The 25129-nt window shown below is 34.2% G+C and overlaps 6 protein-coding genes across 9 annotated transcripts; 3 read left to right on the top strand and 3 right to left on the bottom strand.

Moving 5' to 3' along the window:
- The first annotated feature begins 4239 nt into the window (after positions 1-4239).
- LOC106643334 (Jumonji domain containing 7) lies at positions 4240-5662 on the top strand. 2 transcript variants are annotated; one of them, XM_014358428.2, is made up of 4 exons: positions 4240-4376; positions 4482-4973; positions 5133-5400; positions 5473-5662. In XM_014358428.2, the coding sequence occupies exons 1-4, from the start codon at positions 4322-4324 to the stop codon at positions 5660-5662; spliced, it is 1005 nt and encodes a 334-aa protein (XP_014213914.2). In that variant the 5' UTR covers positions 4240-4321. The 2 variants fall into 2 exon arrangements, with proteins under 2 accessions (XP_014213914.2, XP_089445922.1); XM_089589796.1 differs by having other exon boundaries at positions 4240-4391.
- A 414-nt stretch (positions 5663-6076) lies between these two features.
- On the bottom strand, positions 6077-10131 carry LOC106643333 (uncharacterized). Its single transcript, XM_089589795.1, has 8 exons — positions 9357-10131; positions 8484-8873; positions 7981-8379; positions 7662-7853; positions 7347-7586; positions 7035-7270; positions 6559-6958; positions 6077-6475 (listed from the first exon to the last, which is right to left on the bottom strand). The coding sequence occupies exons 2-8, from the start codon at positions 8763-8765 to the stop codon at positions 6209-6211; spliced, it is 2016 nt and encodes a 671-aa protein (XP_089445921.1). The 5' UTR covers positions 8766-8873; positions 9357-10131; the 3' UTR covers positions 6077-6208.
- A 912-nt stretch (positions 10132-11043) lies between these two features.
- Positions 11044-15512, top strand: Uvrag (UV-resistance associated gene). Of its 2 annotated transcripts, XR_001339094.2 has the most exons (9): positions 11044-11234; positions 11942-12146; positions 12245-12832; positions 12908-13080; positions 13163-13389; positions 13454-13621; positions 14067-14846; positions 14982-15061; positions 15128-15512. XR_001339094.2 is itself a non-coding variant. In XM_014358410.2 (8 exons), exons 1-8 carry the CDS (start codon positions 11115-11117, stop codon positions 14988-14990), a joined length of 2292 nt encoding a protein of 763 aa, XP_014213896.2. In that variant the 5' UTR covers positions 11044-11114; the 3' UTR covers positions 14991-15047. The 2 variants fall into 2 exon arrangements, 1 of the variants encoding a protein (XP_014213896.2); XM_014358410.2 differs by lacking the exon at positions 15128-15512 and having other exon boundaries at positions 14960-15047.
- Positions 15384-18053, bottom strand: LOC106643325 (retinol dehydrogenase 11). Of its 2 annotated transcripts, XM_014358413.2 has the most exons (8): positions 17959-18053; positions 17706-17881; positions 17549-17635; positions 17134-17414; positions 16805-17034; positions 16431-16728; positions 16154-16349; positions 15384-16062 (listed from the first exon to the last, which is right to left on the bottom strand). In XM_014358413.2, exons 4-7 carry the CDS (start codon positions 17404-17406, stop codon positions 16179-16181), a joined length of 972 nt encoding a protein of 323 aa, XP_014213899.2. In that variant the 5' UTR covers positions 17407-17414; positions 17549-17635; positions 17706-17881; positions 17959-18053; the 3' UTR covers positions 15384-16062; positions 16154-16178. The 2 variants fall into 2 exon arrangements, with proteins under 2 accessions (XP_014213899.2, XP_089445923.1); XM_089589797.1 differs by having other exon boundaries at positions 17706-18053.
- Positions 18054-21072: 3019 nt separating this feature from the next.
- Positions 21073-22887, top strand: LOC106643340 (delta(3,5)-Delta(2,4)-dienoyl-CoA isomerase, mitochondrial). The gene is made up of 7 exons (XM_089589353.1): positions 21073-21315; positions 21476-21644; positions 21720-21808; positions 21866-21993; positions 22085-22365; positions 22453-22579; positions 22692-22887. Exons 1-7 carry the CDS (start codon positions 21273-21275, stop codon positions 22788-22790), a joined length of 936 nt encoding a protein of 311 aa, XP_089445479.1. The 5' UTR covers positions 21073-21272; the 3' UTR covers positions 22791-22887.
- Positions 22888-22984: 97 nt separating this feature from the next.
- On the bottom strand, positions 22985-25129 carry LOC111643312 (dynein regulatory complex protein 8). The gene is made up of 4 exons (XM_089589710.1): positions 25075-25129; positions 23579-23689; positions 23386-23506; positions 22985-23315 (listed from the first exon to the last, which is right to left on the bottom strand). The coding sequence occupies exons 1-4, from the start codon at positions 25127-25129 to the stop codon at positions 22985-22987; spliced, it is 618 nt and encodes a 205-aa protein (XP_089445836.1).

The following is a 25129-nucleotide window of genomic DNA, read 5'->3' as shown; positions in this document are numbered from 1 at the left end:
TGGATCAAAATCGAAATGCCCAAGAATGGCAAAAAACTATATTTCTTGATGAGAAGGTGTTCTCGTCTTCAAAAGATGGTAATATTTTTGTAATAAAAAATACTTTTTATAACTTTTGATATCGAAAATTATGTATAAATATCGTCACTCCATGATTAAAGTATGCTGATTATGACGTTGGGCTGTAAAACAGTTAATATTCTAAAGAAATTACAGTAGTCGATTAAATTGATGTACATAAGTACTCAATAGATCTTGAAAAATTATATTCCAATACATTTCAGTTACTCTTTTACATTAACATATATGTTTATAAGGAGAACTGGGGTTTGGAGAGTACCAAACTCACGTTACAGTTTTCAGAATGTGATCCCATGCCATCACAGTGGCAGGCGTACCAAAGCTGTGTGGGCATGGATCTCAGGTAATGGACCTGGTGACTTGGTGGTAATAAATCGAAAATTGAATGGAGAGGGCTATGTAAACATTTTAGAACGATACCTATTGCCAGGAATACTTAATCGGTATCCTCATGAAGAACTTATATATGTCGTAGAGGACAACAGCGCAGTTCATACTTCTGCTGTCGTCAGAGAGTGGTATGCTGCTCACCCCAACATTGTTAGACTTACCTCACCCACCAAAGTCGCCTGATTTGAATTGCATCGAAAATGTGTGGTCTGCAATGGTTAAAGAATGGCGCCCCCAACGTGCACTCAATGATCAGCAGTTAACTGACAGAATTACAGATGCTTGGTTAAACTTGGCTCTTCGAAGAGAGTACTTCCTTGCATTGACTAATTCTATGAATAATAGATTGCAAGCCGTTATAGATGTTCAAGTAAGTTACACTAAATACTAAATTCTATAAAGCTATATTAAGTAAGGCCTAGCACATAACATTGCCAGGCAATCAAAATTGTGCTATTTTTTAAAATAAGTATTAAAAAAAATAAAATTTGTCAAACAAATTAAAGAAAAAGTATGGTGTAAAACAATTTTTTATAACACGAATAAAATGAGCAATTTTATTAAAGAAAAAAAAATTTTTCAATTCAATACTATACATAGTGAAATAGAATATAAGAGTTACGAGACCCGGCGAATGCGGCCTTATAGATTCAGGTTCCGGTTTGATTTTAGCGACAGTCTATCAAAGTTGGTGATTTTATAAATATAAGTTTGGGAAGAATTGAAAAAATTCTTTTTAAAATAGTAAATTTTCTTAAATTTTAAATTAGTAAATAGTATTTAAAATAGTAAAAATTGATTTAGTGAATTTTAGTATTTATAATTAGTGAAATTGTACATACAACTACTTCCTGCTTTAAAAGTGGTAAATTTATTGCATGAGTGCTGTCTGTCGAACTTGAAAAGTATGAGCAAACAAATTATTATGTATTTAGCTGATTTTCTGAGCCAAGTAGAATGAAATGACAAGGGTAAGGAATTACTTGGAATATACATGTATTAATTCCAAAAGAATTATTGTACAACTGACTATGATTTTCATAAAAATAGTTTGATTTGTATGGTAAAGACCAATTGCATGAATTTTGAATTGTAAATTGTAAATAAGAGAATAATCAAAAAATTACTCTTTTAAAAAGATGAAATCGTCAAAATCATTGATTTTAAATACTTATTCAGAAAATTTACTACTTTGAAAAGACTATTTTCAGGTGATCACTCCGTCGACTCTGAACGCACACTCTTGATTCTTGAGTGATACAGCAGTATACCAGGATTTAACGCCACCACAAATATCACAGCTTATGTCAGTCACCACTTTCACTGGAATCAAACCTGTTAAATAATACACTACTGAGTCTTGCATAAAATTTTTTGTAAGTATATGATTTACATGGACCTTATGAAAACTCGAAACTGTTACAACGTTTATTGGAGTCGATAGCAGGAATCTTCAGCGATGCTTTCATTGACCAAGTTGAGGCAGTTACAGTAAAAAGACAAAAATTATATTTTTATAACCTAAAAGTAAATAACAAAAGTATAACAATGTATCGTGGTAAAAGTTTCAAAAAAACTTAATTGTCGAGGAGCAAGTGAAACTTGGTTGAAATGAAACAAAGGTGACAAGTGCTCTTAAGTTTCACTTTTGAAAATGATGATTGAATAATTTAGGCTTTAAATTCCAATTTCACCTTGCTTTTCATGATTTATAAACAAAGGAAAACATAAACAAAGCAGTTACAATGGTTAAATAATCATCATATTTCAAAATAATATACATTTACTTGCTTATTCAATTTCACATGTCAACTTGATTATGATGTAATAAAAGAATCCAGAGCATTACTTTCCATTCGTTTTTTTCTGCAACTTTCTTCGAATACTTTTTTTCCAATACTCTGGGCGTTATAATATATTCTCATCAAATTATTACTTAACTTTCAACCTGATTGACACTTGACGTTAAATGTGTGTTTTGATTTGAAGAGGAAGTATCGTGCCAACCTTTTAAAAATCAAAAGATTCCTATAAAAAAACTGCTATGATAATCCGCAATCTACCCTACCGACAGTCGGACGAAGTTACAGTGGTTCTCTAATTAGATTGAAAACTCTTGAAACATTTTTGAATTTCGCGGTTTTCGAATTAAGATACTGCGAGTGTACGTGTAGTTATGTGTAGTAGTGACAATTTTCGGGTAAAAGATACATTGCACACTTGCCGCAAATAGCACAGAAAATGTCAACTTATTATTTTCTATCTCCAAGTTTAGTTGCGGCTGGTTTATGATAAACTAAATGGCTCTACTATAAGTAGTGATAATTTTTTGAATCAGCGCCATCTAGCGTTGCAAATTTTTGAACTAAAAAGTGGCCCTAAAATTCTCAAGGAGAGCTTTAGCGCTTAGAGACACTTAGCCTATTATAATCCAGCCGCAACTCATCTTGTAGCTAGGAAATACAAAAATAATCATACATGTGTTTTTGGCGGCAAGTTACCAATCTATTTTCTACCAAATAATTGACCTCCTGTGTATTTATACTTTTAAAGATAAATTTTCGGTAGAAAATAGATTGTTAACTTGCCGCCTAAAACACACGTATGATTATTTTTTCATTTTATAGCTACTTTATGAGTTGCGGCTGGTTTATAATAGGTTAAGTGTCTCTAAGCGCTAAAGCTCTCCTTGAGAATTCTAGGGCCACTTTTTAGTTAAAAAATTCGCAACGCTAGATGGCGCTAATCCAAAAAATTATTACTACTTATTACAGTAGTGTCATTTAATTGATTATAAACCAGCCGCAATTAATTTCGATTGTGTAAAATGAAAAGTTAACGCCATTTGTGCTATTTGCGGCAAGTTTGCAATACATTTTTTACCCAAAATTATAAATATATAGGAGGTCACCATTCAGATATAAGATAAATTGCAAACTTGCCGCAAACAGCACAAGTGGCGTTAACTTTTTATTTTACACAATCAAAATTAATTGCGGCTGGTTTATAATCAATTAAATGACACTACTGTAATAAGTAGTAATAATTTTTTGGATCAGCGCCATCTAGCGTTGCGAATTTTTTAACTAAAAAGTGGCCCTAGAATTCTCAAGGAGAGCTCTAGCGCTTAGAGACACTTAGCCTATTATAAACCAGCCGCAACTCATAAAGTAGCTATAAAATGAAAAAATAATCATACGTGTGTTTTAAACGGCAAGTTAACAATCTATCTTTTACTCGAAAATTCATCTTCAAAAGTATAAATACACAGGAGGTCAATTATTTGGTAGAAAATAGATTGGTAACTTGCCGCCAAAAACACATGTATGATTATTTTTGTATTTCCTAGCTACAAGATGAGTTGCGGCTGGTTTATAATAGGTTAAATGTCTCTAAGTGCTAAAGCTCTCCTTGAGAATTCTAGGGCCACTTTTTGGTTCAAAAATCCGCAACGCTAGATGGCGCTAATCCAAAAAATTATTACTAACACTTATGGTAGAGCCATTTAGTTGATTATAAACCAGCCGCAACTAATCTTGGAGATAGAAAATAATAAGTTGACATTTTCTGTGCTATTTGCGGCAAGTGTGCAATGTATCTTTTACCCGAAAATTGATCTCTAAAAGTATAGATGTTCTACTTATATATATTATGGTCTGTTGTGTTATGTTATGTTATGTATTGACATGAGGATTATACCTTTTATTTATCCACTGCTAGTTTGTTTTTGTTACTTGCGCATGCGTATATAAAAGTAAACGAGTCTATTTACACATAAGCAGTTGTGTCAAAATCTTGTTTAGACAGCGATTTCGTATATTAATGTCTTTCATCCAACAACTTTGAAAAAATGTGCGCATCCAATTTAGAAAAAGCTTTTCAAATTCTTTCTAAGGAAGCCCAGGGTTTGTACTTAGTAACTACAGTGTTATTTGACTATTATTTATTAATGATCCTATTTGTTTAAAAAATTAAAAAGCGTAGTGGAAATTATATTTTAAATATTTTAGAACTCTACTTGCCAACCCAAGTTGCCGAAATACAAGAGAATAATTTATCACCTTTAGAATTTTACAAAAATTACGTATCAAAAAATATACCAGTTGTGATAAAAGGTGGAATAAAGCACTGGAGTGCCATAGAAAAGTGGGGTATATCATACTTTAAACAAAAGATAGGCAACAAAGTAGTTAACGTGGCCGTGACACCTAATGGTTATGCAGATGCTGTATCTAAGGAAAGGATCTTGAATGGTTTTGGAGACAAAGAATATTTTGTAATGCCAGAAGAACGTTACATGACTATGAACTCATTTTTGGAAAAATTAGAAAATCCATGCGATAACAGTATTTATTACATACAAAAACAAGATTCCAATTTTGAAGAGTTTCATGAACTTTGGAAGGATGTCGAGAGTGACTTGTCCTGGGCATCCGAGGCTTTTGGTACAAAGCCAGATGCTGTTAACTTTTGGATGGGTGACCAAAGAGCTGTAACTTCAAGTTAGTTCCTCGCACAATGAAAATATGAGTAAATATGTTATCTTTGAAACTTCTCAGTGGTTGATTGACCAATGTTTTTTAGACCCTTTGATTACTTGAATAGTAAGTAGTAAGCACTATCCTCTACGTAATTCCGTTTGATTCTCAACTTTTCAACAGTGCACAAGGATCCATATGAAAATATATATTGCGTGATTTCTGGAGAAAAAGAGTTTACATTACACCCACCAACGGATCAGCCATGGATCCCATACAAAGGGTATCCTTCTGCTTATTACAAAGAAATTGAAAAAGGAAAGTGGATAACAGAACCGACGAGCTCGGATTTAGATTTGTTTAATACAGAAGAAAATGCAGATTGTACACAAACTGATCAGGATTCAGTATCATGGATAGCAATTGATCCACTAAACCCTGATTATGACAAGTAAATAATAGAATGATTAAAATAAAATATTAATACAAAAATGTACGTTTATAGTTAAATGTTAATTTACAGGTATCCAAATTATAAAAATGCAAAAAAAATAAGCGTCAGAGTTAACCAAGGAGATATTCTTTATTTGCCGTCATTATGGTTTCACCATGTAAAACAGTCACATGCTTGTATAGCTGTGAATTATTGGTATGACATGGAATACGACATAAAATATGCTTATTATAAATTTGTAGAAACTTTATGTAAATGATACATAAAAAGTGATGATTTATCTTTTTCAATAAAATGATATTTTTACAAACTTTGACATCTATACATTGAGTAAAACCTTGCATTATTAAAAAATTACATAATTTTAAACGGTAATGGAATTTCACGTGTACTGATTGCTAGAAGAAAGAGCTTTAATCACATATTCATCAAGTTTTTGTCAAATTTTTCATTTTTTTTTTTTGTTTTTTTTTTCGTAAAATACACATATTTGTAAATTTCTATTTATATAAATACTTGAATAATCTAAAAAATTTTTGCAGAGCTATTTGTTGACAAATCCTTTTTATTTGTCACTTTTTCTTCATATTTCAATTAATTATCTCGCTCTCACACATGCTTACATCTCATTGTTTATTTGCGTGAAACGACTTCAAATTTATTATCTAAAATTCAAATATAGCCAAATCAATTAAAAATATTTCATAGATTAAAAGAGGTTGTAAGGTAATCGTCATCGCGGTGACGACGTGACGTATCAGGACTAATACAACCAGCCATCGTATCGATATCGATAGCACGCCGATCAGTCGGCCTCGTCGTCGTCCTGATCGTCGGCTAGTCGACCGGTTGAACGACGATAAGGACGCTTAGGCACTTGGATCTCTTGGAACTTACGATTTTCCATGTAGCGCCGGTAATTGTTGTCACGCTTTCGTCGTTGCTCTTCCGCCTGCTGGCGACGTCTTTCTGGGTTCATGTGCGTCGTTACCATGTGTCTGGTCAAGGAGCTCGAAAATTTATATGTTATGCCACAAATATTACACGAGAGAACCTCTTCACTCTCTCCTTGCTGAAATTGAGTGTTATATTCGTAATTATTAACAGATTATTTGAGAAAGGTAAATGGTTAAGAAAAATTGGTCGATTCATTACTTTTCCTTGCTGGTGTACCATCATGTGCCGCTGCAGATTATTCAATCGATTAAATTCTCGCCCACAAACTTCACAATCAAATTTTCTGTCAGGATCATGGTTCTTTTTATGGACATTCAAGTCATTGAGGTTTGAAAAGTTTTTCTGACAAATGTCACAAACGTGAGTCCTTTTTTCGCCAGCCAAATGCGATTGCTCGTGTTTTATCAGACTAGCCTTATCTAAGAATTTACGACCACAGTAAATGCAGGGCATAGGAAGGGAATCTGGATTGTGAATAGCTAAATGCTTTCTAAGAGTATTAGCTGTCGGAAAGGACTCGTGACACTCGAGACATTGGAACAATCGTCCTTCACTGTGAGTCCTACGATGACGAGCCAAGGAATTTTGATCAGCAAATCTATTAAAATGGAAATACATTCAAACTAGTTTTCTTCCTTGATACGCCCGACATTGGATATATTATAAGACAATACCTCTTAGGGCACAAGTCACAAGGAAAGTTCCTTGTAGTTATGTCTTCTTCACGAGCATGTTTCAGTCTATTGTGCCTGAGGAGCTGCAACGAAGTCTTGAACGTTTTATTGCAAATGTTGCACTTTGCTTCGGCAGGGCTCGGTATTATGACTTGTGTTCGTTTTTGGCCATGTTCATCTTCAGATATAATCAATGATATTGTAACTGTGTTATCGTCGTCGTCTGGATGCCCACGCTGTAATAATCGTTTAACGAATAATGTAATAAGTTTACTTCAATTGTTAAACAAACAAATATGGCAAACAATTTACTTTTTTCGTGTTAAAAGATTTAGGTTGTTCTTCAGGGATTACACAGTTATCTGCTTCAATCTGCTGATCTTCCTGAATTTGGGTCGGATCGTCTTGACTTTCTTGCTCATCACTACTATTTTCTGCAATAGCGTAATTACCGTCAGGAGTCAAATAAACAGGCTGCAGTTGGCCATGTTCGTTTTTGAAATATAATTGACCATCCTCATCTTCATGTAAGAAAATCTGATCTTGTTCTTCCTAAAATACAATTAATTCAAAATGTGCATTTAACTAGAAGTTGATAATAATTGTACAAGGAAAACAATATTTTACTGCTTCCTGTTGAACTTCATCAGTTTGATTTGCAGCTTCCCACTCTTGGTTATCTTGTTCCATTGGTTCTTCACTTCCATCATACTGATACTGCTCTCCTTCAATTGCCTGTACATATGTACCATCACCATCATTAACAGTATAATAAATTGCTCCATCATCTTGCGCATCATCGTTTCTGTATCTTTGCACCTTGAATTTAATTAATTTATAAAATTTTAACAAACTGTATTTTTTTAGACTTGAACAACAATTGTAGAACATATAATTATGTTTTATAAATAAAACTTTATCACAAAACACCTTTATTGTACTATACCTGAACATATTCTACATTCGATCTATTATCTTCAGAGGATTTTGCCTGTTTTTTGGCGCTTAGCACGGTATAAACTAGATTATTATCTGCATTTTGAACAACTTCATGCTGACTGCCATCCAAACTCATACTGTTGTCTTGATTCATACTTGCATCATAATTACCTTGTGGATAAGAACTTTCCCGTGTTCTTTCATCAGCACTGATGATTTCACTCACATCCCCATTATTGTATGATTCATAGGCATATGCCTCTTCAGGGCCAGCTGATTGATCTTCTGGATTTTCAACTTCATTATTTTGTTCTTCCTGTTCATACTCATCCTCCCAGTCGGCTGAAGCATCATAATGTACTACACCTTTTTCTTTTTTAATTATGTGACTGGCATACACTACTTGCTGTGAAAATCATGTTTAATATTTTAGATGAAACAAGGTAATTCAGTGGTATAAAATAACGTTGCCTGAAAAAGTTCAGTGCAAAATAACATTCATATTCTAACCTTTCCAGCTAATACTTTGCTTGTATCTTCCTGTAAATATTCTCCATTAGTTGTTTCTGTAGCCTGTTTTTCTTGAAGGCCTTCTTGAATTTCTCTTTCAATTTGTTCAATCGTTTCACCTTGGTCCTCGTTATTTTCCTCTTCTTCTACTAGAAGCTCTTCAACAATTTCAACAATTTCCTCAACTACTTCACCATCCTCATCTCCTTCTTGCTCCAAGATGATTTCCTGCCCTTCACTAGCTTTTTCTAATATTTCAATTACCTTTTTGTCAAGCTCCATTTTTCTAGTCTTTTGCAACTTTAGGTATTACAAATAACTTAATACCATTCTACAAACCGATGGCTCAATGTAAAACGTAAAACGTGTAGTGTAAAAATACTAAAGACCCTGTAAAAAGTTATGACGTAAGTGATTATACATGACTAACTATGAAATCGTTTATTATTTACAAATAGATAACGTGGAAAGGTACTAGGGAAACGACTGTTGAAATCGTTTCGAAAAAAATGTACAAGCCAATTAAATTTGAAAAGCCACGTTGGTGCAGCAACACTGATTTTCTTGTTGTTCACACAACTTGAAAAGACAGATGTTTAGTTTGCTAGAACCGTTTTTAACGATGGGTAATGTGCCCATGACCAAATATTCCAATTTCCACCAGTAATGCGAGAATTTGTGTGCAAAGCATTTGTGCGAGCTCAAGTAAACACAATTACTGAATAATTAATGAAACAATGCGTTGTATTTTTCAAGGTTACGACTCAAGTATGAAAACGATTAATCTTTACACGCGGGAGCTAGAGAAGAAACGTCGAACTCACGATTTCCCAAGTATTTAGGATTGGAATATGACAGAGTAAGTATACTTACACTGAAGTAAAAAGTATCCAAATACAGGAAAACTACGACGTTCAGCACAAGTACTGAGGTGTTTGGTTCCAGTTGGTGATGGTTTTATTATGTCCACGGTGTCGAGTACAACAAAATTCATTAACATGCAGTATAAGGTTAATTAAATAAATTTTTACACCAAAAACACCACATTAAGTATACAAAAGCAAGCAAGTTTTGTAACAGAAGTACGCCGCCACCGCGCCAAGGCGTGGGGACTCGATCCTTCTCTCTCGTCTTGGCAAATCCTACATCCGACCCGCGCGCGCGAGGATATTCTTGATATATATACCTATTATGTTGTGCGTGCCAAGAACCAGCTTCCAAACTAACCTCTTTTAGGTGGTTAAAAAATCCAGACAAGTATTAATCGTGCAGGAGCCGTATACCATATAACTTTTTTTAGCTTCGCGGGCCTGTGTTATAACATGGGCCTGCAAAGCAAAAAAAGTTATATGGTACGGACCCAGGAGGCGAGTCCACGCAGTAATTTGTTGATATGGGTACCTTATGTCCAAAGAAATCGGCAAACTGCGATTTTTTCAATGTAATTCGAAAAAAGCCGAGATGAGCAGAAGCAGGGAAATCGGTCGGTATTACCAATACTTGGACCGAGCGGCCTTATCAACGGACAGCAAAATGGCCACGCCACTTGATTGATGCTGCTAATCCAATGCCTGCTTTCCACTCTCCCCAGTGCTTAAGTATACTCTGTCTGCTGCAACTGCTGCGATCGGAATGATCCCCCACGCTGTATATATATAGGTATAGCAGTGCAGTGGGACTAGTGGATGAGTAGAGGGAGAGAGCGCAGTGCTGCCCTGATGGTGATGTGGTAAACTTTTCTTCTTTTGTCGGGTTTGGTTTGTCCAACCAGGTCCAACAACACTCCAAACTCCAACACCCAAGTTCACGACGTTCGCGAGTTCGCGTTGACGAGCTCATGAGTAGTTGCCTTTCAATATACTATAGAGATGCGGGTGGACTATATCATTTTCCAAGGGATGCAGATTATTTCTCATTCTCAGTCAGAAAAGTCAGTTCTACTTACTTTTGTTCTCACGTTCGATCAAAATCAGTACATTATTAGTACACCATCAGTTATTCTGTAGTGTTAACTGTTTACGATTCACACTAATAGTTGTATGTTATAAGTTATATATTTATTTATGTAGGACTTTATTATTCTCGTGCAGGATTTAATGGAGATGGTGGGTGTTCTCCTTTTCTATCTATTATATCACTAGGTTTCACAGTCACTACTCTATGCCAAATTGAGAATGAAATAAAATACACACACAAACAAACACATGACACATTGCAGATTGCAGCGTACACAGGAGTCAAGAAACTTATTAAAAGAATCTACTCATCTCTGGAATCAGCATGTCAGAATGACATGATGACATTTATGCTTTTGTACTTACATTTGTATACATACACACGTACACATTCCTGTGTTTTCATAGTATAGTATAGATGTATCAACATGTGTATTATTTTCTTTTCTAATTCTAAGCTATCTTGGCTGTCCCAGGAAGTTCCACTATTCCCAGCTCGTAGCCTAACCTTCTCGAGGTGATATTATGACATATTGCTGGTCTCTCATAGAAGGACTGAAGGAATCGAGAGAGGATTACGTTTGATTCTCTACTACGTATACGTATTCAGAGAACGGAAAAAAGTTTGTTCATAAGGAGCCTCGTCAAAGGGCTCGAATGATGCGCATCAGGAGTCATGCAACGACAGCAGACCGAGCAGACGGAGACTCACTGCAGCGTTAGAGAACTTGACCTTACGCTGCAGCCGCGCGTCGTGCCCAGGTACAAAACCTGGCTGGTACTTGCTACCCAACAGGTAATTATCGATGGGTACTCATGCCTACTTGTGTAACTTTATTTTGGTTTAGGTTTTTTTTTTCGTTCATTGTGCTCCTTTTTTTTTAATTCCTTGTATTAATTTTTCTTCATTATTACAATTGAAAAGTGAAGTGCTCCTTATTTATAACTATTCAGTTTCATACCTATTCACAGTTTATATTATTACTTGCCACGTTTTGCTTTTTTACCTACAAAATTTGACTTTTAAGTTTGAAATATTAAATGTAAAATATTTTGCAGCAATGGTTCATTGAAATTACTGTAATCAAAAAATTTTCAAAGTACTGAGTAACATGTAGTAATTATCAAAAAAATGGGTGTATTACTTCGTTTGATTTCATTTTACAATATATCAATAAAAATACAGCTTATCAAAACGGTATTTAAGCTTACACTTGCCAGACGACACTATTTTATCTGCCATGAACATACCAAGAACTGATAAACAGTGATTTATGAAATTTGCAGTCAAATTTTCATACCAATCTCAATATCTTACTTTTACTCGATTTTATATGCTTTTATTTATTCAATGCCTAAAATGATACAGGAGTTATAAAATACTTTTCAAAACTTCTCTTTTTTAATTTTTATTTATGCTATAATTTGAATTTAACCTGGTTTTTTATTCTTAAAACTTCATGTAAAGATCTATATTAATTAAAAATAAATCAACAATTTCAGCTCCGTTTGAGAAGTTTAATTGAAATCATAGGATACAAGTTAAGGACAAACGAGATAAAGGAGAAATGTTGGTTTTACTACACTCTGCATAGAACAAGTATGTCCTCCCCTTTATATACTAGCGAGCCAATAGACAACATTAGTCCCAAATGGGCGAGTCTTGAAGTGCCTACATTGTACAATACAGGTCATTCAAATGCAAGTGGTAAGTAAAACATCAAGTTCGTACATTTGAATGTACCCACAATTATTTGTTGTTTTATTAGCAAACTTCTAATAGAAAAAAACAAATTTTTTTTATAGAAATCATTATTAGGCTATGGAAGAAAAAAAACAACGAAAATCCACAGTCTGATCTCACTATATTTACATGGGGTATATCTTTCACTGGCTTAGCATACATTGGACCAAAGTTACCAGCCAATTTGGAAAAAATTTTACTAAGTTGCTCTCTTATATTCCATCTGCATGGTGGATATTTTGTACCTCCCTTCTGTCTTATTACCAGTCCAGATGTTAAAAAGTTCCTTGTAATGGGAATTAGTGCATCAGAAGTAAAAAACAGTTACACTGTCAGCAAACTGAGCAGTTTGAGAAATAAAATGCAAGCCTTAAAACAGCAGACTGATTCGGTACAAAGTTTGAAAGAAAAAATAGCATCTGGAGAAAGTTTAAATGTCCCAAAGTATCCACAGTCGACTCTAAACAGATTGCTTCAACCAAAAAGGATAAGTAGGGAAAAAAAAGCGGAAATTTTGAGGATACGTAAGGATCTCGAGGTAGCCAAATTCCGAACTAAATTGTTAGAACATGAACGAGTAAAAAAAATGGGAGAGCTCAAGTCATTGAATCAGTCTCATTCTCAGTTGATGGAACAAAATCAAGAACGAGGTATGGATTAAATTAACTGTTGATAACTGTGATGCAATCATTTCATATTGATTTATAAAAATATATTAATTAAAGGTTTTAAATTAATGGACAAGTACAGAGAGTTAAACAAAGACATGGAAAAACTAAATGAGTGGCGGCAAAATCACGCGGACAAAGGAGATACTTATATACAAACGACTGCCCGTCTCGCTCATCGACGAAAGCAACTTATTTCCGAATTAAACTGCATTTATCCTATCAAACTGGTAAATGTATTTTTAACAAATTATACCTTTCATTCAGAAGCATGTTTCATACGGTGTACATGAGTATTGCGACTTTAAACAGGAAGCAGAAGATAAGTTTACGATTAATAACGTGCATTTACCGGACAGCGAAAGGTTGGATCTTGCAAACGACACTCAAGTTGCTGTTGCTCTGGGATTCGTTGCCCATACTACTCAAATGATCGCCAATTTTTTAAATGTACCAACTAGGTATCCAATCATTCATTACGGTTCTCGCAGCAAAATCATTGATCACATCAATGAAAATCTTCCAGATGCAGATCGACAGTATGGAACTTTGTATGTAAAAAATTACTTGTGATGAATATCTAACAGGGTCAATTTTTTCCAGGTTTCCTTTGTTTGCTCGAAGCAAAGACAAATTGCAATTTCATTATGCTGTGTACCTTTTGAACAAAAACATAGCCCAGCTGCGATGGTATTGTGGACTGTTGACGTCTGATCTACGAGCAACCTTGTCAAATTTATCGGGACTAATCAACGTTAAACCATGCAACACGTATGTTAATGGCCCTGCCATCCAATCCACAATAGTATATTATGACCCAAGGGGGTAAAGTATGCCATTTCCTCCCAGCGTGTAGTTAGGACTCACTCTACAGGAAATGGAATACTTTGTTAGCATACCTTGAAAGTTCGTTTAATATATATTTTGTAATAACAATAAAGTCATCTATATACCAAAGACTCTCGTTTAGAACTGAAACAAGAAAATGATTATTTCTTATTTTCTAGTCGTGCCATAGAAATGTAGTCCAAACAAATAAAAATATGTATCAAAAGGAGCTGATTAACGAGCTGTAGAGTCATAACACGCTTCTCCGCGGCTAAATTATAGGAAATAACGGCTAGTTTTGCTCCCTGAAATTAGGAAAACTAAACGAACTTTCGTCAGGGGTGTGGAGTGAAAAATGTTAAATAAAATTTTTTGTGGTATGATGTAGGTTGGACAGCTCTAGAAGAACATTTTCTGGTTCGTCGCTAGATATGGATTTGGGCAGTGGCAAAAGCAGTTTTCCTCCGACAAACAAATCCTTGTTTGATAAGTATCACAGAACAACCAAAACGATGCTTGGCTCGTCACTTGACCAAGGATTAAATCAGTCTATGATACGATCAAAATTCCTGAATAATCAGTCCAAAAGAATATGTAAGTCCGAGGAAAGCGCCTTAAACATGTGTAGTATAAGTAGTGGCGAGACTTTTAACGATAGTGCTATTTTTGATAAATCAATGAACGAGATGAGCCAAGGCCAAGCTAATGGTAACAGTGAAATTGATATCGAAATAATGGTGCCAATGTCTGTGTTAAATCCAAAGTTCAGATCCGATAGTATTGAAAATCCTGCTTGTCCAAGACAGAGAAGCTCTAATTCAGTCAGTAGCTGTGAAATGGCGTTGAGCTGCAGTTTAGCAGATGGAGAGGAAAGTTCAAATGGAAATTCTGCCAAGACAGAGGACAATGGAGATCAAGTTTCTGCGAGTCGGGAAAACGATAGCAATAGTTTTCCTAACACTTTAAAATCTGGAAACGAGAGCTTGGCAAAAAAATTTAATGTAAATTCAACTTCGATTCAAGGTCCATTGTTGAAAAAAGTAGCCAAATCAAGTCATTCTTTGTATAACAAAAACGATTGTGATGGTGAACACATTTACTTAAAAAGTAGCTCGGAACAAACTTTGATTTTGAAAGAATATGAAGTTACATGTGATCCAGAAAAAAGGTATGTAAATGACTAAAAATTTTTGTATTTGGTTGTTCACGGCTCATGTATCTTCACATTTCATTTTCATTACTTTTTTTTATAACTTTTATTTTTATTTCTCATTATTCCAGTCTGACAGCAGAATCTTTTCAGGCACGTTGAAGTAAATCCTGAGAAGTAGACACAATGAGATTGCCAAAGAACTTGTTAATGAACCAGTCTGTGATCAACTGGTAAATATATAATTTTTAAGTTAAATTGAAAAAATAATTTTGTGTATGGTTTTTTTTCTCTTTCAGTTAAAGGTACCCATAAATTTATGTGAAGTACAGAACAAGCTGAAATTGCAAGATTTCACATCGTCCACGTAATGTATAGATTTCCTAAGACAAAGTTCTGAGAACATTTTCGCACTCACTTAGCAAATAAGACTAAGAGACCGTGACTGTAAAATTATGAACTATGAAATACAAACTATTACTTTTTTTGTGTAATTTGATCTGTACAGTTATTTTTCGCAAAGAGATATAAGTAAATATAAATAAATGCAGTCAGATCATAGAACAAAAAAAATTAATTTTTTTTTTCAATTTGATATTGTACATATTGCGTTAAAAACTTAAACGTTTGCAAGTCTCTTTTAAATTAATTGACATCTACATTCACAAAAAAATATCGCAGTTGTATTTCTGTAAAATATGAAATTCCAAGTTTTATTTAATAAATATGTTTCAACAAAAATTTTAGTGATTTATCTACCTGTATAATCCCATGAAATGAAATGCAGTTGCTTACAATTGAAAATAAATGTCACGTCAGTATTGTAGAAAAGTCTAACATTATTACTAGCAAAAAAAAAACTAATATATCTAATTACATACTGATGGCACTATATAAAAATATTTGGCACTGTATGGTAACTTTATTTACTTTAACATAAAATGGTACAACTAACGTGAAAAAACTATTTACTATTTTTTTTTTCTTTCTCAGCTATTGTTTCTATACTTTTGTCTTCAGATCAAACGTAATTGCCTATAGTTTAGAGGAGATCGTCGTCTATTTTTTTAGCAGCTGCTCCATCGTTTCATTTTTGTGATGAAAGAGACAGGAATTTTTTTACTCTTAGTATCGTATGAATTGTAACATTTGTTTTTAAAATACTATTGGCCACTGTTAAAGTTCTCTTAAGTGTAATAACTAAGCAACACATCATCTGGTATAAATTTGGATCCTTGGTCACAGAACAAAACAAAAAGTATACATTAGGAAGTTCCTTCGTATTTTTAAATTATCTGTAATCGTTCTAAATTATCAGCACTTACGACAATATATTGCTGAGTTATAAAATTATGAGGTTTCCTCAAGGCCAGTCAATTGTTTGCTTACTTCCCAAAGTCTGTGAGCTACTTCAGGTTCCAGTTTTTTTTTCGAATTGTAAACTTTACAATCGCGATATAGTTTACCACTTTCATCAGCTAAATCTGGGTCAGTAGCGCAATATAACAAAGTCTGTGCGCCCTAAAAGGGTTTCAAATTCAGATTAAATTTTTTCCAATATCATAAGATCACCAATTATGAATAATGAGTATTAAGGTTTACCTGATTTGGTGTTCTTAAAAACAGCAATGCCACAGGAGAAAATAATATGTAGTGTAGCCAACTTCTTTTAACATGTCTAAAAAGCCCAGTGTAAACAAACCCTGGACAAACTATATAAATGCTAACACCACTGCCTTCAGTTCTACTGGCAAGTTCGGTAGCAAAGTAAGCATTTGCTAATTTGGAGTTGCAATACCCAGGATTCATACGACCCTTGACTGGTAAACATTTTTCCCCATTCAGATTGTTAAAATCAATCACACCAGATTCTAATAATTTTGAGGTCACTACAACCACTCTACAGAAAAGTTGTGTTGCATTTTAAGTTATGCTTGAGTAAGTAAAATTTTAATAATAATTTGTAATTAATCCACCTGCTTGGTGCGGATTGCTTTAACCGGTCCAGTAATAAATTTGTCAATAAAAAGTGTCCCAAATGATTAACACCAAAATGAAGTTCAAATCCATCTTTGGTTAAGGCTGTGTCTGTTGCGTACACACCTGCGTTATTGATAAGCACATGGATTTCCCGAAAATTTTTCAATACTTCTGCAGCAAAGTGTCTTATCGATGTCATTGAAGCAAGATCAAGTTCCATGGAAATCTAAAAATTGAAAATAGAGTAACCATTACAGGAAAAAATGTCTTATTTCATTTAAGGATTGCTTAGACGTGTCTTGATTTTTTCAACAAAAATTCTTACAAGCTGTGCATCTGGTGCTTTGAGACGTATCTCGATAGCTGTAGCCTTAGCAGCTTGTAAATTTCTACATGCTAATATAACGGTAGCTTTTCTTTTAGCAAGTTCTTTGGCCACTTCTTTTCCAATACCAGAATTACTGCCAGTCACTATGAAGACGCGGCCTTCCAAATTACTTTTGCTCTTGCATCTTCCCCACGAGTATTCTCTACATTTCCTCAACAATCCAGCAATCAATACTACTGGCAGGAGAATGTAACACAAGATGGAAACCATTTTTCCTTCTGAAATGACAATGATTTTACTTTGAGTATTCATAGTCTGTCATGGTGATAAGTAATAACTAGACAAAATCTAAGTTGATAACGTATACATATTCATAAACTTGTAAATGCATATGTAGGTATGGTATAGGTACCAGATTAAAGAGGTAACGTTCAGGTTTGATTATGAATCAAACTGTAATCATGTTAATCATCAATTTTCATCTGTGAGCCTGCTAAAGCTGGATAAATAAAAATATGAGAACAAAGTGGAGCATATTAAAATCACGTATTATTTATGGATAAACATACCTATGTTTTTCAACTGTCAGAAATTGTTAAAGTACATCACGCTACATTACAGATTAGTTTGTTACAAAACAGTATTTCGTTAACAAATCCAAAAAGCTACACAAGTTCTTGCCAGTAAATACAAACACGCGCAAGTGTCGGACTGGAGTCCGGATGGTGCCGCCGGTGTCTGAATTCTGAAAAAAAAGATAGTATTTACATTCACTCAGTTGCTCAGTCAATTAAGTAGTCCTCACACTCCTCACGTCCTCACATGATAATTTGATGAAAAGTAAGTAAGTATTGAAAATTCACCGCTGATGCACAATTGCACATTGCAGTATTGCGCACACACTCTGTAAGGCAATACTTTTTTGTACATGAGTTTGCTTGTATAGAAAATGAAATATAGGTATGTAAATGTATAGGTACGTATTGTACGTAATACGTATACGTATACGTATACGTATACGTAAACACATATCCTACACACACCCGCAACGGAAAAAAGCGCTAGAGATAACTAGTGACATTATTATTCATATTGATTTTTCTCTTTCCAGTTATCAGTAATTCGTACTTTTTCCAAATAACTTAAGTATCTCAGCTAAAGGGTGTAAAACTTTTAAGCAATTGCAATGTAAATACATACACAAATCTAATACATCTATTTCATTAAAAAATTTTAGAATACGTGTAGGTAATGGCGTATTAAAAATTACACTAGACAACAAGACGCGCGACAGCATAAATAATATGTTACTGCCTGGTAACAAAAACATTAATTTGACATGCGTTTCTACAAGCATGTATTTAAAGCTTTGAGTAAAAAAGTAAAAAAAATTGCGCAAGGAGTCAAAAATTAAATTGCTCGGAAATTTAAATTATACGCTCGAATTGCAAAAATGTTTGTATATAATATCTCTCCTCAAAAGCGAAAATTAATGACAAGAGATACTACCATTACCGTAGTCGTTAGTATTTTCGTGCGTTATTTTCTTGGACTATCCAAGTACCCAATATTAGACTTCTCTCTTTCTTTCTCTCTCGACGCTCCAAAATCCCGTCGTTGGATTCAAATAGAGTGAGTGTATAGCTATATACACAAGTAGCTATATATACTCTCTCTGTCTCTCTCTCGACGCTCCAAAATCCCGTCGTTGGATTCAAATAGAGTGAGTGTATAGCTATATACACAAGTAGCTATATATACTCTCTCTTTCTCTCTCTCGACGCTCCAAAATCCCGTCGTTGGATTCAAACGAAGCATCAGTGTGTATAGCTATATGCATTCGATTCAACTCCGTACCTTCCGAGCTCCAACATTTACTTCCGAGAGCGACTTCCGGCAGCCAGATTTTCAAATGCATTCGGCTCGGAAGCTTCGGAGGATTCATTCGGAGAGGAAGCGCCCACCCATTCGCAAGTACTAGTCAACTTTTATCCGCGTTACTTAATTAACAAATACGCGTAGTTAGTGAATATCGTAATTTAGTGAAAGTTTCGCGTTTTCTTGTCGGCATATTCTTACGGGGTGAGTGAATCGCCTCTTAAGTAAAAGTACAGTGATCCGTTTAATCGCAGGTAGTTTTTCGGTCGCCATTTTGTCCCCCTTTTTTCGACTTTTTTCGCGGATCCATCGGGTTAAGGGCATCGTGTTCCTGAGGAAGCAGAGGCGGTGCAAAGTCCAACGGCTCTTCGGACGTGAGATAGTGAGGTTAGTCACACTTGCATGTATGTTCCTTAACCTCCTTCATTAGTGTGAGTTGGTGAAAAAAGCCAACCTTTGAATTCGCGCGCGGCTGCCATATATAGATATACACCTAGTGTGTTCGTGGGGGTGGTGCGCGTAGCTACTGTGCGGCTTCCTACTCGCAATATATACCTATATATGTGCATGCATGATAGAGTTGGACCCGAAAACTTTGCGAATTATACCTGCGGAAGCTGTAATTCATTGGAATACGGCATATTGTATATATAGGTATATACCATATACACGCATCCGTTGGGGTTGGCTCCGGCTCGAGTTTTTTTTGCCAATGTAGCCGTGCAAAAATTGCAAAAGGTGAAACGGACTAAGTAGTACCTACGGGTCATAATTCGGTGCGTTTTGAGTTGCGCTAACGACTCCTTCGACGTTCGACTTCCCCAGCTGCAACCTGCAACGATCCGCACCGGCAAAAATTTGAATCGTGCTAATCTTCGTCTCGGGAGTCGAAACGAATCGTGCTAATCTTCGTCTCGGGAGTCGAAACGAATCGTGCTAATCTTCGTCTCGGGAGTCGAAACGAATCGTGCTAATCTTCGTCTCGGGAGTCGAAACGAATCGTGCTAATCTTCGTCTCGGGAGTCGAAACGGTTTTTACTAAGTCACAGAGAACTTTTGGTTTGGTAGCGAAAAAAGATTTAAAATGGTTAATGTCTTTTTTTCAGCTTCTAATGCTAGAGATGAGGGAGATAGCAAAAAGTAACTTTGCGATCTCAGAGAACTGCACTTTTCGGCCTGTGCTTGCATTTCGGAGCTGCAATGTAAGTTTTTGGTAGCAGTTCATGACATATTTACATTACTTCAGCAGTACTCAAGACCTTCTGTTTTCGTTTTTGTAGAACTGCAGAGAACAGATTTGCCGTTTATGGTGTCCCACTGTATGTCCTACCTCTGTTTGTAACATGTAGACACATGGACAGAATATATAATGCTGCTACTGTTTGAGAGTGAAACAGGTCATCGGTGAGTCAAGATTTTAATTTATATCCATTGACTCTTTTTTATATTGATTTTATCTGTTCTAAAACTGGAAAAAAAATGTAACAGATTTTTTTTTTGGAAAAAGAGTCAATATCTTGTATTTTTTTAATATATCTTAGTATTTTATTGAAAAAATATCATTTGTTCATTTACAACTTGGAATGCACGTACGTACACACATTTATATTATTAATATTAATCCTTCAATTATTTCTATGGTAAATAGCGAATCAAATTTTTCCACGTACTGTTTTTTACTTAAATTTACATGTATAAAATTTTTATGTCCAAAACTTATATTCTTAAGCTAACATCCCTATATCCCGTTCTATACTGACTATTTGAAAAACATTAAATAGAAATTAATACTATATCTGGCACAGTGTCAGACTTTTTTTATATCAATATTGAGTACATTTATTATCAATTTAGTAAAGTTGAATATGTATATACCCAAATCAATATTTTATGACAAATGGTTCTTTAGAAAATTCAAACTTGTCAATATTTCTCATCCCAAGCGCTCTCTTTTCTACCCCATTAATCGAATTGTGACATTCATGAGAATCGGGATTTAAAGTGCTTCTTTTCTCCCGCTTTGTGTTCACTATACTTATATTATATACATGGATGAAAAGCCGAATCACTGGCTGCAGCCCTGCACTCTGGATGCTGTTTACGTGGCTCTGTGTGTTGTTGCAAATATAAGCATTATGTGTACAATAAATGTATGCCACTTATAATAACTATAATCATTAAGCTCTACTTGTTATGTTTGCAAAGTGTAATTGTCAAGTTGTAATTATTTTTGCCATTTGACCTGTGTTTTTGGTACCATGAGCAGTTTGTTTTTGAAGTTGAAACCTCTGAGCTGTGGATGTAAGATTGCACTTTCATAAGTATACTTATTCTTTTTAAAACATATTTATTTAAAAGTTACAAGTCATTCCAGTCTTGTGATGCTGTGTGCGCAACAGTGTAGTACTGCTGAGTGTGACATATGCCCTCAGGAGTACACAACTAATTTTGGAATTTATAGTTTCAGGCTTGGCAGTATCGCAAAAATTTGTTTCTAAAATGATGTCAGTAATGAAAAATACATGCGATAATTACAATACCTTGGCTGTAACAGAGCCATGCAGTTTTGTTTATCATGTTCAGCTTAATAGGCCAGATAAGTTTAATGCCATAAATGATGTTATGTGGAAGTACGTTGTTTTTTTATTAGTTAGAAAACTGTATTATTTCAATAAATACAAAATTCTACTTCAACTTCTTTTTAGAGAAATTGGTCAATGTTTCAATGAACTTGATAACAAGTCAGACTGCAGAGTTATCGTTTTGTCAGGAGCTGGCAAATCATTTTGCGCAGGTAATCATTAAGCTTTATGTTTTAATTACATAAAATTATTTCTCCATTTTACTTTAGGACTTGATTTGAAAGATGCAATGACGCTTTTTCAAAAATTTGGTGATGATCTTGATGTTGCTAGGAAGTGTAAGATATTGGAGAAAAAAATAAAAGAATATCAAGATTCCTTTACTTCTATTGAAAAGGTAACAATCAATCCTTATAATAACCAATCATCAATTATTGCCAAAATATCTTTTTTTATTTTCATTCTGACATAATCAATTTCCATTGTAGTGCTCTAAACCAGTCATTGTAGCTGTACACGGAGCTTGTGTAGGAGGCGGCGTAGACATGATTTGTTCCACAGACATTAGGTACTGTTCAGCAGATTCATGGTTTCAGATTAAAGAAGTTGATCTAGGAATGGCTGCTGATGTTGGAACATTACAAAGGTTGCCAAAAATAATTGGATCTCAAAGTGTGGTCAGAGAACTTGCCTATACTGCTAGAAAAATGGCAGCTCCAGAAGCTTTAATGCTTGGTTTTGTTAGTCAAGTCTTTGATGACCAGAAGGAGTATGTAAATTTTATATGGATAACAAAAACATTATTCATTGATACATGTATGGAAAAATTGTTTAATTATTAACTTATATATTCAAGGTTGCTGGAGAAAGCTCTGGATCTAGCAAAACAAATAGCAAGCAAGAGTCCAGTTGCTGTTCAAGGAACTAAACTTAGCTTGAATTATTCACGAGATCACACTGTTGATGAGGGATTAAACCATATTGTAAGTATTGCAGACAAGGAGCAGTCATTTAGTTCACCTAAAAATATAAATTAAACAATATCGCAGCAAACCATGATAAAAAAAGAGAAATTTCAATCAATAACTTTTTCAGCTAATGAGGAATCAAGTAATGTTGCAAAGTCAAGATTTCGTTGACGCAGCTGTAGCACTGGCTACAAAAGGAGATCCACCAGTTTTTTCAAAATTGTAATAACTACTAAGGGATAATAAGTTTTATAAATAACTTTGATATATCTATTTTTTATAATAATGTTTCGGAATAAATATTTTTACTCTGTTGTCAATAATTTCTTAGTTTTTACTCCTAATTTATAAAATAAATTTTTCTCTGAATCAAACTTCTAAACTCTTACACCACATTGTATCACTCATTAGAAAATAAGCTTATTCCTTTTCATAAATGTTATTAACATTTTTATGTGTAGTTATTTTAGCTGTTAAAGATTGAAATTGAATATTAATAAATTTCTTAAAGGACTCAAAACTTTTTGTACAAATACTCACAATTAGCATATTAATGTAATGTTCATAGTGAATTTTACTGGTTTGTGGGTCGCAAGCAACAGACATCATTTCATTGATTTCCTCCTTGGTAAACGGCTCACCCATTTCTGTAAGAGATTTTTCTAAATCATCCCTCATGACGTAACCGCGGTTTTCCGGATCCAATACTTGAAATGCTTTCAAAAGATCTTCTGGGTCAGCCGGCTTATACCTTCATTAATTAATTTTTTAAAATGGTTATCAATCATTCCTTAACGTTAAACACTTAAAAATACAAGTACTTTTGTTCACTATTTGCTTTGCACATGAATTCTATAAAACGATCACGTGGGACGCAGTTATTTTCGACATCTTCTACTTCAACCTGAATTTCTTGCAATTCTGCTTCAGTAATAATGCAGCCTGCAACAAATATAATTTTTTTACAGATCAAAAATTCGTGTCCTTGAAAGTATTAAAAATTTACGAGATTACCTATGGATCTGATGATAGTTCCCAATTCTCTGACATCAACTTGATGACTTTTTGCATTATCAAAAATGTCAAAAGCTTCTATAAGTTTTTTTTGTATCTGTGAAAGCTCCACTAAAGCAACGATTAAAATAAAAAGTATTTAAAAAAATAATAATGAATAAAATAATTCTTACTGTCTAAATAACATAAGTTTTAACCTATGTATACAATTGACGCGTCTGTAACTTATTTGATCAATATCTCTAGGTTTTTAGTAATTATTGACTCACAAGTTATTTGAAATAGAGAATGCGGTCTAATAATTATTAAAGAAATTTAGGTACAAATTTTGCCTTACTTTTGGTACTAGAATCTTATTGTCTACTATTAATAGGATCCATGATTTTTTTTTAACTATCGAAATTGCCAACTTGATTTTTTTTCACAATTGCTTTCTTGAATAACGAAGGTTATAACGAATTCGTTTAGTAAAAATAAAAACAATTGATATTAGAAAAACTATAGCTGATAGTATTACAACACTAAATAAAAACAGAATTGGAACCCCTGACAATAAAAAAAAGTGTCATGAAAAGAAGTAAAAATAAGAGAACAATTATTTTTGAAAATTATCTTTTGACTTTTAATTGTTTAATTCAATCATATGCAAAATTTATAAGTAGTTTTCGAATTGGTGATAAACTGATACAGTAAGGACTGCATACGTACCATACTATACTCAGCCAGCGATTCAATTAAAGCATATAATTATACTGCCTGTATATGTACGTCACTAGGATGATTAGAAAAAACTGAATAAACCGTGTGTACCTATTTAAGTATACCACTAAGTAACAGTACTTATGTGTCTACGCTGCTCCAAAAATTTTGTTAAAAAATGCTAAACACAGTACTATGTTTTTCGTGCGTTATTTTCTTGGACTGTCTGCTAGTGTCTTTACGTGCGTTATTTTCTTGGACTATCCAAGTACCATTAGATTTCTCTCGTTCTCTCGAATGTCGCGCAATTTCCCAAATCTCATTGTCAAATTAAAATGAGTCAAGTAAATCAATGTATATAGCTGCATGCACACATATATAATGTATCTCATACAATATATTAACATTTTATAGAAATACCCTGAAAAGTGAAAATTTCTAACATGAAATATGTAACGATACTGGCTAGTATTTTCGTGCGTTATTTTCTTGGACTAACCAAGTACCCAATATTAGACTTCTCTCTTTCTCTCTCTCGACGCTCCAAAATCCCGTCGTTGGATTCAAATAGAGCGAGTGTATAGCTATATACACAAGTAGCTATATATACTCTCTCTGTCTCTCTCTCGACGCTCCAAAATCCCGTCGTTGGATTCAAATAGAGTGAGTGTATAGCTATATACACAAGTAGCTATATATACTCTCTCTGTCTCTCTCTCGACGCTCCAAAATCCCGTCGTTGGATTCAAACGAAGCATCAGTGTGTATAGCTATATGCATTCGATTCAACTCCGTACCTTCCGAGCTCCAACTTCCGAGAGCGACTTCCGGCAGCCAGATTTTCAAATGCAT

This window comes from Copidosoma floridanum, unplaced genomic scaffold (genome assembly GCF_036245765.1).
Source record: "Copidosoma floridanum isolate Cflo_tuat_1 unplaced genomic scaffold, Cflo_Japanese_pri ptg000009l, whole genome shotgun sequence".
Taxonomy (NCBI): Eukaryota; Metazoa; Arthropoda; class Insecta; order Hymenoptera; family Encyrtidae; genus Copidosoma; species Copidosoma floridanum.
The sequence above is the reverse complement of the archived record's forward strand: the minus strand, read 5'-3'. Positions and strand labels throughout refer to the sequence as shown.